At 45.3% G+C, this 12,510-nt stretch overlaps 1 protein-coding gene across 1 annotated transcript in view; it reads right to left on the reverse strand.

Annotated features, from left to right (window-relative positions):
• LOC136100192 (ALK tyrosine kinase receptor-like) overlaps window positions 1-12,510 on the reverse strand; it is a 339,835-nt gene that overhangs the window by 109,127 nt on the left and 218,198 nt on the right. Inside the window, exon 6 of the mRNA XM_065835062.2 lies at window positions 1,723-1,850. Within this exon, the coding sequence (XP_065691134.2) occupies window positions 1,723-1,850 (128 nt within the window). The remainder of the gene's footprint in view (window positions 1-1,722; window positions 1,851-12,510) is intronic.

The following is a 12,510-nucleotide window of genomic DNA, read 5'->3' on the forward strand; positions in this document are numbered from 1 at the left end:
TAGAAAAGTTAGGTTGAAGCTTCTTACTGTTTCTCAGATGTTTCCTTCCCAAATTCACTCATGTTTTAGGTGCTTCAGTGACATCAAGGTACCCAAGTAGCTAAGCTGCCCAAAGGCTAACAGTTGCAGAAAAATCAGGTTTAGATTAATCTTTTCTTATTGCTTTCCCTATTTCCTCCAAGCCTAAGGTGCCACCTTTGGCTGCTCATCATCACCTTCTTTTCTAGTAAAAGGACACAGCACCGCATCTTCAGCTGTGTGCAAAACGCTTGGCAGTTTCAACAAACAGAAAAAGAACAAGTGGTTTTATTCCCTCCTGGTATTATTCATACACCGTGTCCTGTAAGCAAAGAAGGGGAGTAGCCTACTGTCAGAAATCTGTAGACAAAATGGGAGATTTGTTCCTTCTTTTTCTCACAATGTATCTTAATAGCTTCAGCAACTGCCATCTGTCATCTGCAAATGGGTGCCCAGCAGAACAGGCAGAACATTATCCTTTCCCTCAGCCAACCGCCCTTCACCTACAGCTCTCCTTCAAGTACTCCCAAGAGGAGCATCCATGGACCCTCATGGGAGCTGAGTATCTCCCGCCGTCTGTGGTAATATTTGTTGCTCTGATTTCCCAAAGCACTGTAGATTTGAGTGACTCCTGTCCTGCTCACTTTGTTTTGGGGAGCTGAAACACTTTATTTTCAGCCTGAGAGAGATACCAAGACAGGCTCCAAGCATCAGCAGCAGAACAGGAGCATTCTGTCTGAACATGCCTCGTGCTTTCGGCAGAACGTCAGGTGGTTCCTAGCTGGAACTTAGAGAACACCTTTGCGTGCAGATAGTGCAACAAACCCCTTAATACAACTGGCCTTTGTGGAGAGCAACGTGAATAACCGAAGTAATGTATATTCTGCAGCAATTTCCCTGTCCTAGACAGGTTGAAAGAAGGACATGCAGCTCAACTCAGCAGTACTCCAAATAAATAAAACGGACGAAAGGTAATGTGTTAAGTGCTATAAGTAATAATGTTCTTCACTGACATGCCACCTAAAGATTTCAGTATGATTCAGAAGATCCATAAAGCCGGTAGAACTAAAATGCAGCTGCCTCTGGCATGAAGCACTAAATTCACACACTGGAATTGATAACAGAACTCGTATTTTAAAAAGTTACCCCTATTAAGGTTGCCCATCATTAAAATTCCACACACTACATTGAGCTATTAAGGGTTACTCAGCAATAACTACTTTGGAACATTGCCAAAGAAAGGCATACTTTATTATAACCAAGTTTTCCACAGTTGTTTAAAAAAATAACCATGAAATTTGTTACTAGAAACAGCAAAAAGATGGCTTGCAAGTTATCTGTCTAGGAATTGCTCATCTGTTCTGCTTTCTGATGCAGAAATGATAGGCATCTGGCAAGCCAGGATGAATACTGCTTTGGTTTTCCCAAAATGAAATTTTCCTAGAAATTCTTTCCAAAGGGAAAAAAAAAAAACAAAAACCCACCAACAAACTATACTAAAAACAACTTGCATCGTTTAAGAAGTTAAAAACTTCTAAGGTAACATCAAAAAAATTTTTCCTTGGAAGGGAATTTTTTTTTTTAATTTAAAAGATTGATTTGACAAGATGCCTTCATTCTGTGAGAGTTCTGTAACAGTCAGAAATCATGCTCCCCTCCAAAAAGGCACCAAAACGCTATGAGCTAGAAGCAATAAAATGTTACCTGTACTGCAGTTCTTCATCGCAAAGGAATCCACAGCTGCTACGCTCTTGTTCCCATTGGCAACATACTCCAGTGAGATTCGAAATGGTTTCTCTAGATGTCCAACTCTCCTCTGAAGCAACACCCATCTGGTCTCATCATACAGCGAGAGGAAAGAACAAAGGAGAAGAGTGGTAAGAAAGGCTACTTTACAAGCACCAAATCCTCCAAAGCAGCAGCTCCACAAGTGGCTTGTCACCCTGTGCCTTCTACCCCAAACCTCACACCCCTCATGGTGTCCCATGGTCAAAGCCTTTCCCTCCAATGGATTTTGCAAAAGCACGCTTCTAATCGCCAAGATTTCCACCCAGCTAAGATGTGGAAAACCCAGCTAAATAGTAGCTTATTGCTCTCTTCTGTCACACTTCTGTGCTTCTGGATTTCTCACAGATGTCTGCCTGCTTTTTAAAAGAAACCCAACTTTCTTTGCAAGGCAAGCTGTGAGATCTGCAGTATACGTGCACACCCCCTCTAAATACTATTCCTCCTGTTTCTCACCGTGGTGTCTCTTAGTCACTCCGGCAATAAGCCAGTCTCCAGGGCCTGAGCAATAGCTGTAATTCCCAGCACCGCGTCACTGGTTGAGGTAACACGCCTTGCTTCTAATGGAGCTGGCTGGAATGTCTACAAGTGCATGAAGCACTACAACTAAAACACTCCTCCTCTGCACTCCTTCCCTCACCACCTCGCAAACAAACAAACAAACACTCCCACTGAATAAATCAAGGAACTAAGAGACTGGATTGGCAGCCCCGGAGCCTAACATGCCCACTCCATGAGTGTTTCAACTTAGCTTGCTGCTAGGAGTAAATGAGAACAAGAACTCTGTATAAGCTTAATTTCTTCTCTGAGGTGCTAGCAGGCACCAAGGCCTGGCTGACTCTGATGTCCCCCTTCTCACCTGCGGTCAGCTGGGTCTGCTGGTCCACCCAAAACACCTCACCGGGCAGCACAAGAACTACGGGTAGACCCTCAGCTCTTACACATCCCCCTCTGATTTAACTTTCAAATGTTCTGTGTTCAGCAAGACATGTCTAATGACAGACAGTAAAAATGTAAGCTTTTTCCCTGTTATACTGAAATTCTGATCTTCAAGGAAAACTTTAAGGAATGAAACACTTGTACGATAACATGCTCATTTCACCTTTCATGCTTGGGGACAGGCTGTCAGTAAAACCATCTGTTGACATCATTTGGGAAGGTCTGCCTCCCACGAGGTGTGTATTACTCCGGCAGTGATACAGAGCCTATCACTCATTTCACCCCAGTTTATTCCATGCCTACTCACTAACCATAAACACGACCAGACACAAGAGATTCTGTAAAGTCACTCAGTCCCTACTAATCCACTGCTTCATATTTCTCTTCTGCTACAGGAAAAAATGCAGCACCAGTGAAAAAAGATTTCTTTTTAGTGAACTGTAACTGGTCAGCTGGACCCAAACTAGACAACAGGGGTCTAATAAAGCTGATTACGAAATGTTCTTTACAGCTCCAGCTGCCATTTTTAAAAGATGAGAACAAAAACTTAGTATGTTTCCTTAAGTTGCTTTCAAACACCAATATTAAGCATTTTTGAGGAAGACTAACTTTCTGGTTGACATAACGGGTCAGGGGCAATACATTTTTCACTGCTCTTACAACGTTTCCTCATCAAGTTCCCCTGTCACTCTGAGCGTATGGATTTGTGCCAGTACGTGGGCTGTGTAGAAGGTGACATTTTTTCTTGGACAACGGAAATGAAACAGATGTTCTGAACAAAAGAAACCACAGTTTATCTGGTATCCATAACAAGAACCTCCTAGTCCAGAAATATGACAAAATGTGCGTGTTACCAAGTGAAGAAACACTTCCAAAAGGAAATATAACAACATATGCATGACATTTGCACCGACCAACCATCACTTATGCCTGCTACAACCATGGATCATTCCCAAATTGCAGCCCCTGTACTTATGAGGTTCAGCAAGACCAAGTGCCAGGTCCTGCACTTGGGTCACAACAACCCCAGGCAGTACTACAGGCTCAGGGTGGCTGGAAAGTGCCTGGGGGAAAAGGATCACAGAATCACAGAATAGTTGGGCTTGGAAGGGACCTCTGGAGAATATCTAGTCCAACCTACCTGCTACAGCAGGTTCACCTGCAGCAGATCACACAAGAATGTGTCCAGGTGGGTTTTGAATGTCTCCAGAAAAGATGACTCCACAACCTCTCTGGGCAGCCTGTTCCAGTGCTCTGGCACCCTCAAAGTAAAGAAGCTTCACCTCATACTCAGATGGAACCTCCTTTGCTTCAGTTTGTGCCTGTTGTCCCTCATTCTATTGCTGGACACCACCAGAAAGAATCTGGTCCAATCCTCTCAACACCCACCCTTGAGATATTTATAAACACTGATGAGATCTCCTCTCAGCCTTCCCTTCTCCAGGCTGAACAGACCCAGCTCTCTCAGTCTCTCACTGATGTCAGAGATTGGAAGGGACCTCGAAAGATCATCCAGTCCAATCCCAGCGCCAGAGCAGGAACACCCAGATGAGGCCACACAGGAAGGCGTCCAGGCAGGTTTTGAATGTCTCCAGAGAAGGAGACTCCACAACCCCCCTGGGCAGCCTGTTCTGGTGTCTGGCACCCTCACTAAGAAGAAGTTTCTTCTCATAGTTAAGTGGAACCTCCCGTGTTCCAGTTTGCACCCATTACCCCTTGTCCTATCATTGGTTGTCACCGAGAAGAGCCTGGCTCCATCCTCTTGACACTCACCCTTTACGTATTTATAAACATTAATGAGGTCACCCCTCAGTCTCCTCCAAGTTAAAGAGACCCAGCTCCCTCAGCCTTTCCTTATAAGAGAGATGCTCCACTCCCTCCATCATCTTTGTTGCCCCGTGCTGGACTCTCTCCAGCAGGTCCCTATGCTTCCTGAACTGAGGGGCCCAGAACTGGACACAATATTCCAGATGTGGTCTCACCAGGGCAGAGTAGAGGGGAAGGAGAACCTCTCTCGACTTGCTGACCACCCCCCTTCTAATACACCCCAGGATGCCATTGGCCTTCCTGGCCACAAGGGCACAGTGCTGGCTCACGGTCATCCTGCTGTCCACCAGGACCCCCAGGTCCCTTTCCCCTACGCTGCTCTCCAACAGGTCATTCCCCAACTTATACTGGAACCTGGGGTTGTTCCTGCCCAGATGCAAGACTCTACAGTTTCCCTTGTTATATTTCATTAAATTTCTCCCTGCCGAACTCTCCAGTCTGTCCAGGTCTCTGGATGGTAGCACAGCCCTCTGGCGTGTCAGCCACCTCCCAGCTTCTTGTCATCAGCAAACTTGCTGATAGTACACTCAATTCCCTCATCTAAATCGTTAATGAATATATTGAATAATATTGGCCCCAGTACTGACCCCTGAGGCACTCCACTAGATACTGGCCTCCAACTGGACTCTGCACCATTGACCACGACTCTCTGGCTTCTTTCCTTCAGCCAGTTCACAGTCCATCTCACTACCCGATCATCCAGACCACACTTCTTCAGTTCAGCAGCAAGGATGCTGTGGGAGACTGTGTCAAATGCTTTACCGAAATAAAGATCAACCACGTCCACTGCTTTGCCATCGTCTATCCACCTCGTTACGTTCTAATAAAAGGCTATTAGGCTTCCCCTTGGTGAAGCCATGTTGACTGCCCCTAATGAACCTCTTGTTCTTGATATGCCTTGAGATGGTGTCAAGAATAAGTTGATCCATCACCTTTCAAGGGATGGAGGTGAGGCTGACCTCACCAGTCTATAGTTACCTGGGTCCTTGTTCTTGCCCTTTTTGAAGACTGGAGTGACATTTGCTTTCCTTCAGTCCTCAGGCACCTCTCCCGTTTCCCAAGACTTGGGAAAGATGATGGAGAGTGGTCCAGCAATGCCCTCAGCCAGCTCCCTCAGCACCCGTGGGTGCGTCCCATCTGGACCCATGGATTTATGGATGTCCAGATTACTTAATTGGTCCCTAACCCAGTCCTCATCAACTGAGGCAAACTCCTCCATTGTCTCGGCTTTCTCTGGGGCCTTAGTGGTACGGGGCTCCTCAGGACAGCCTCCGGCAGAGTAGACGAAACAAAGAAGGCATTCAGTAACTCTGCCTTCTCTGTATCTTCTGTCACCAAGGCACCCACCTCGTTCATCAGTGGGCCTACATTGCCTCTGGTGTTAGTTTCATCTGCCACATATCGGAATAAGCTCTTCCTGTTGTCCTTGATCCCTTTTGCAAGGTTTAATTCTAAGGAGGACTTAGCTTTCCTAGTTGCCTCCCTGCATCCCCTGACAACAGCCTTATATTCTTCCCAAGTGGCCAGCCCCTCCTTCCATGATCTGTAAACTCTCCTCTTCCACTTGAGCTTGCCCAGCAGTTCCCTGTTTAACCACGCAGGTCTTCTGGCTCCCTTCCTTGACTTCCTGCGTTTCAGGATGCTCTGATCTTGAGCTTGGAAGAAGCAGTTCCTGAATGCTAATCAACTATCTTGGGCCCCTTTACCTTCAAGCAGCCTTGCCCATGGGATTTCCCCTAGCAACTGTTTGAAAAGACTGAGGTTTGCCCTGCTGAAGTCCAGGGTTGCAATTCTGCTTGCTATCCTGTTCCTGCCACACAAGATCCTGAACTCCACCATCTCATGGTCGCTGCAGCCAAGGCGGCCCTCAACCTTTACTGCTTCAACCAAACCCTCCTTGTTAGTGAGGATGAGGTCCAGCAGTGCACCTCTCCTAGTTGGCTCCTCCACCATTTGCATCAGAAAGTTATCATCAGTCTACTGGAGGAACCTCCTGGACTGTGGCTGGCTGGCTGAGCATCCCTTCCAGCAAACATCAGGGAAGTTAAAATCCTCCACCACAACCAGGGCCTGTGACTGTGAGGCTGCTCTCAGGAGGCCTCCTGTAGGAGGTCTCATCAACTTCCTCATCTTGATCTGGTGGCCTGTAACAGACACGCACAACAGTATCAGCCCTGCCAGCCTGCCCCTTAATTCTCACCCATAGACTCTCAACTTGCTCCTCATCCATGCCTGGACAATACTCAATACATTGTAGTTGCTCTCTCACCTAAAGAGCAACTCCACCACCACGCCCGGCTGGCCTGTCTTTCCTGAAGAGGACATAGCCATCCATGACCACATTCCAGTCATGTGTGCTGTCCCACCATGTCTCCGTAATTGCCACTAGGTCATAATCTCCTGCCCTAACACAGGTTTCTAACTCCTCCTGCTTATTCCCCATGCTGCCCGCATTGGTGTACAGGCATTTCAGAGAGCGGGCCGATTTCACCCTAGGGGGATGGGAGGCCTCTCGGTCTTCATCAACTCCAGGGTGCTGCCCCAATGACGCAAGCCCAGCTACAACCCCATCCCCCTTCAAGTCTAGTTTAAAGCTCTCCAAATGAGCCCTGCTAATTCCTGCCCCAGCATCCTTTTGCCCCTGCGAGATAAATCTTTCTCATGTATCCCTGTCCGGACTGGTGTCTTGTAAAACCAGCCGTTATCAAAGAATCCACAGTCTGATGAGGAGCAGCTGAGGGAACTGGGGCTGTTCAGCCTGGAGAAAAGGAGGCTGAGGGGAGACCTTATCGCTGTCTGCAACTGCCTGAAAGGAGGTTGTAGCATGGAGGGGGTTGGGCTCTTCTTCTGAGTAACAGGAAAAGAGGAAATGGCCTGAAGTTGTGCCAGGGGAGGTTAAGATTGAATATTAGGAAAAATTTATTCACGGGAAGGGTTGTGAAGTATTGGAATAGGCTGCCCAGGGAAGTGGTTGAGTTAACATCCCTAAAGGTATTTAAAAGACTGGTAGATGAGGTTCTTAGGGACATGGTTTATTGCCAGAGTTGGGTTATGGTTGGACTCAATGATCCTGGGGCTCTCTTCCAACCAAAATGATTCTATGATTCTGTAGTTCTGTACTGCTACCAGCTAGGAGACTTTTCTTTGCTCCACAGTCAGTTGCACTGTGTGTCTCATCGGGGACACGATGGTGTCATCACACTCCGCTGAAGTGGACAAAATTCCCAGCAGGTAAGGAAGCTGCTAAGAGCAATGTTAAGGATCTACGGAAAAGTCCTAAGCAAGTGCTGCATAAAGACCCTGCTGACAGCTAAGGCAGCTCGACTTGCAACTTAGAAAATCAAATACTGTTTTTTAATTATTTACTAGGTTTCTTCCTACCTCTCTTTTCCAGCAAGAAGAGTAAAACTAGACTGCTAAGTTCCATTTTTGTTTACAGGTATCTTCATTTCCACATCCCATCTTCCATGCTCGAGGTTCCCACTTAAGAAAGGATTGTTGGCATCCTCACTCTTTTTCCACCTCCCTCCCCCAAATAGATAATGCTTTTACTGAAATTTAATAAAGCATTGAGAGTATTTTAAATGCCTACCTTCTGTGTGCTTTATTTCTTTAGATGTCATCCCAAGTTAGGTATATTATAGGGATTAAAGGATACGAATTTCCCTACAAATAGAGTGAAAAACCACCCCAGATTTAATTTTTGTTATAAAACACAGAAGCATCTATATGTCATGAAAATTGTTCTCCTCAGCTTCAGAAGACTGATGGATTTTAATTCCAAGTATGCAGTGGCTCTCAACAATGATTTCCATTTCTGTGCTACTGCTAACCCTCTGGATAAATGTGCCAGAAGTTTTAGGAATTGCTTTTCTGAGTTACTGGTGCAATAACTTTAGTTTGAAATTCTCAGGCCTCTCGTAGTTTACCACAGAAACTTTATTAACTCCCAGAGCTGTTGCCAAGCAGGTATTTTATATCACTGCAATGCAAGAAGGGAAAAGGCAGACTCACTCAAGTGAGTGAGATTCATTACAAAATATATTCATACTTTGTGGTACAAATTCCTACAATAGGTTGTCTGAAATTCAAAGATTCATGTGAAAAGAAATCCAGAGTATCAGCCTCTTTCTTCAGAGACACAAAAATAAATGAGCTAAAAATGACACTAACTGGTGGATTTATCAGGGACTTTAAAAATAGCCGCTGGGTCAGTAGAGAGACCTGTAGGCAATTCGGATGAGATTCAGTTCTGCTGTCATTCCATGATTGAATGAGTACTCTGATCTCCAGACCCTTCCATACAACACCTTGTATTTAACACACCCATACTCATTTGCAGATCCTGTACCACAGGATGCCTGGCAGCAGCAAGATCTACTTCAGCATAACTGATAGGCACTGGAGGTTAATTAGCAGTAGCTTTATTAAATTTCTATTAGTGGCCTATATGTTAAGAATCTAATTTTAGAAAGGATTTTAGCAAGGTAACAGAAAGGCTATTTCAGTCATCTTTTGATATAGATGGAAAATACTCTGTGTTGAGCTTCCTTGTCATGAAATCATGTTAAATAATCTGATAGCTTTCTATGTTGAGATGATTGGCTGGGTGGCCGAGGGGAGCAGTGAGTGTTGCTTATTTTGACTTTATAGTAAGGTTTTCAATGCTGTCTCCCATCCCATCCTTACTGACAAACTGATGGAGGTACAGATTATGTAAGTGGACTGAAAACTGGCTGAACTGCCAGGCTTAGAGGGTTATCATCAATGGTACAAAGTCCAGCTGGAAGCCAGTCACTAGTGGTAAACCTCTGGGCCAACAGCGGGGCCAGTAATGTTTTCTGTCTTCATTAATGACCTGGATAATTGGACAGGCTGCACGATCAGGAAGCTTCCAGCCAAACTGATACATAGGACAGTTTGGCTGCCACTGAGAGGGGGCTTAACAAGCTGGAAATTTGGGCCTACAGGGACCATGAAGTTCAACAAATAGAAATGCCAAGTCCTGACCCTGAGGAGGAATAACTCCAGGCACCAGGACAGGCCGGAAAGCAGCTTTGCCAAAAAAACTTGCGGGTCCTGGTGGACAAAATGTTGAACATAAGCTGGCAATGTGTCCTCATTGATAAGGAAGAGCAATAGCTTCCTGGGCTGCACTGGGAACAGCAGGTTGAAGGGGTGACCCCCTCTGTTCAGTGCTGGGAACACACATCTGAGTGCTGGGTCCAATACTGGACTTTCCAGCACAAGACAGACAGGGACTTACTGAAGTGAGTCCAGCACACAGCTACAGAGATGATTAAGGGACTTCAGTAACTGACATATGAGGAGAGGTTGAGAAAACTCAGCTTAACCTGGAGAAGAGGAGGCTCAGGGATGATTTTATCCATGCTTCTGTCTTGTGGGAGGATCGCAAGAAAACAGAATCAGACAGTGGTATCAAATGAAAGGAAAACAGGCAATGTGCTTGGATGGAAATACAAGAAATTTAATTTAACGCAAGAAAAAACTTGCTTACTCTAGGGGTGACTGAACACTGGAGCGAGTTGCCCAGAAATCTTAGAGAATCTCCATCCTTGGAGGCAATCGTACCCTGACTGGCTATGGTTCTGGGTAACCTGCTCTAGCTGACCCCACATTGAGCAGGGAAGTCGGATTAGTCAGTCTCAGAAGTCCCTTCCAACCTCAAACGTTCTTTGATTCTGTGAAACCTGGCACCCAAAAGCAAATTACAGCTGATAACAGATTGCTCCTTTTATCCTCTGCATAACCCCCAAGCATGCTACAGAGTGATGAATCAGACTGGTAAACTGACAACTGCAAGGACAAAGGCATCAGTTACTGTGCACATAACTATCATCTCCACACAGCCTTCAACATCAAAGCCTATTTTTACAACAACATTTGCGATAATAACCATGATGACCTCTCTAGATAACTGCCCCAAGCAATAAGAGAGACCACAGTTTAACATCTTAATTTAAAGCTTTATGCTGCAAAGCAACACACTACATTGTGTTGTTTAGGCACTGCTCAGTATCTTGATAGAGTGGGTCAGATCCACCCAACAGGACCTTCACTGAAGTTACAAACAGAAAGGAGTTGGCTCAGACACCTAGAATCTGCAGGATATAAAGATTTAGATGCAAACTAATAACACCTTAGCCTTCAGTGACAAAGTATCTCAAAATCCTAGATTCAAAAATTTTCAGAATTTAGGCAAGTTCAGATCTGGATATATTAACTACAGAGAACGTGTTGCTTAAAGAAAACCTGGGCTACACCCAGAATTTCTCTTATGAGGATGTATTATTCTTCCACAAAGCAGAAGATACTGTTGATGGAACTTCATCATAGTACAAGGACTGAATTTTCAAGCAACCTTCTGTATACTCACAGAATCACAGAATGTCCTGAGCTGGAAGGGACCCACAAGGATCATCAAGTCGAGCTCCTGTCCCTGCATATGACAACCCCACAGTTCACACCGTGTGTCTGAGAGTGTTGTCCAGTCTCTTCTTGAACACTGTCAGGCTTGGGGCTGTGACACCTCCCTGGGGAGCCTGTTCCAGTGCTCCAGCACCCTCTGGGTGGAGAACCTTTTCCTAACATCCAACCTAAACCTCCCCTGGCACCTCTTCCTGCCGTTCCCTTGGGTTCTGTCATTGGTCACCAGAGAGAAGAGTTTGGTGCCTGCCTCTCCTCCTCCCCTTTTGAGGAAGTTGTAGCCGCCATGACGTCTCCCCTCAGTCTCCTCCAGGCTGAACAAACCAAGTGACATTAGTCGCTCCTCATATGGCTTCCCCTCCAAACCCTTCACCAACTTTGTAGTCCTCTTCTGAACACTCTTCAGTAGCTTTATATATTTTTACAGTGTGGTGCACAGAACCTTACTCATTCGCACTCCTTAGAGTGAAGGTATCATAGAAACAAACTCAGGCCTTGCACAGCCCCTCCAGTGGTTAGGTGAGCAAATAGAACCCGAACAAGCCAAAGTATTTCTCTGTAACCCAAACATTCTTACTCCTCCTATCTATGACTCAGTTTTCCAGGTAACAGGTTTTACTTTCCAGCTTCTACTTCATATGCAGTTACCCAGTTTCAGAAGCCATAATCCAGTTTTCATGGAAACTTAACTTCTGAGAGGTATTTATAGTTAGACACTCTTCAGTTGTTCATGCCGCTTGTAGCTTCAGGAGGAACACATTCCTGATTAATTCTAATCAATACACTAATGCATTAGATGCCATTTTGCAAGCTCCTCTGGGTAATGCCAGCACTGATTAACTGCAAGTGCAAGTCAGGATGCTCTCTCAGAGGCAATGAATTAAAAAAAAAAAAAGTGCTAGAAGTCTGAAGTAAAATCTCCAGCCAGAATATTTGAATCCTGCATTTGTCTGTCTTCACAGATAAATGATTTTGAATCCAATTAACACACACATACACGTTGGGTGCTCTTTCATCCTGCTAAAGAGGTGCTTCTTAATGCCTGATTCCAGCAAGCACTGGGACTTCAGTCTTGACATCCCGTATACAGGAACCATATTTGTGACCATTCTCCAGACATTTGTCTACATCTGAAAGGTAGAATTCATTTCTGTGCCGCCAGCCAGCCTGACACCTGTGTTACCACCCGTTTCTTCAGTACCGTGCACTGCCAGTTTGCACTGTTCCCTAGGCACAAATTAAGTTTACCCAGAATGCTATCCCAGCCTGGCTCTCGTAAAGCCACTGCTTTCTCACATTTAGAGACCAATTTGAAATTAAAGCCTTCAACATATGAGAAAAACATGGAAACAATGAGCAAAACCCAAATAACAACTCATAAATTCTATTGCCTTATATATAGTAAATGAGGGCAAAAGGCACCCGAGCTGTGGGGTGGGAAATAAAGAGTTCCATGGGCCCCCGAGTCCCAATTCGTCTTGTGCACCCCCAGCA

Source organism: Patagioenas fasciata, chromosome 3 (assembly GCF_037038585.1).
Source record: "Patagioenas fasciata isolate bPatFas1 chromosome 3, bPatFas1.hap1, whole genome shotgun sequence".
NCBI lineage: Eukaryota > Metazoa > Chordata > Aves > Columbiformes > Columbidae > Patagioenas > Patagioenas fasciata.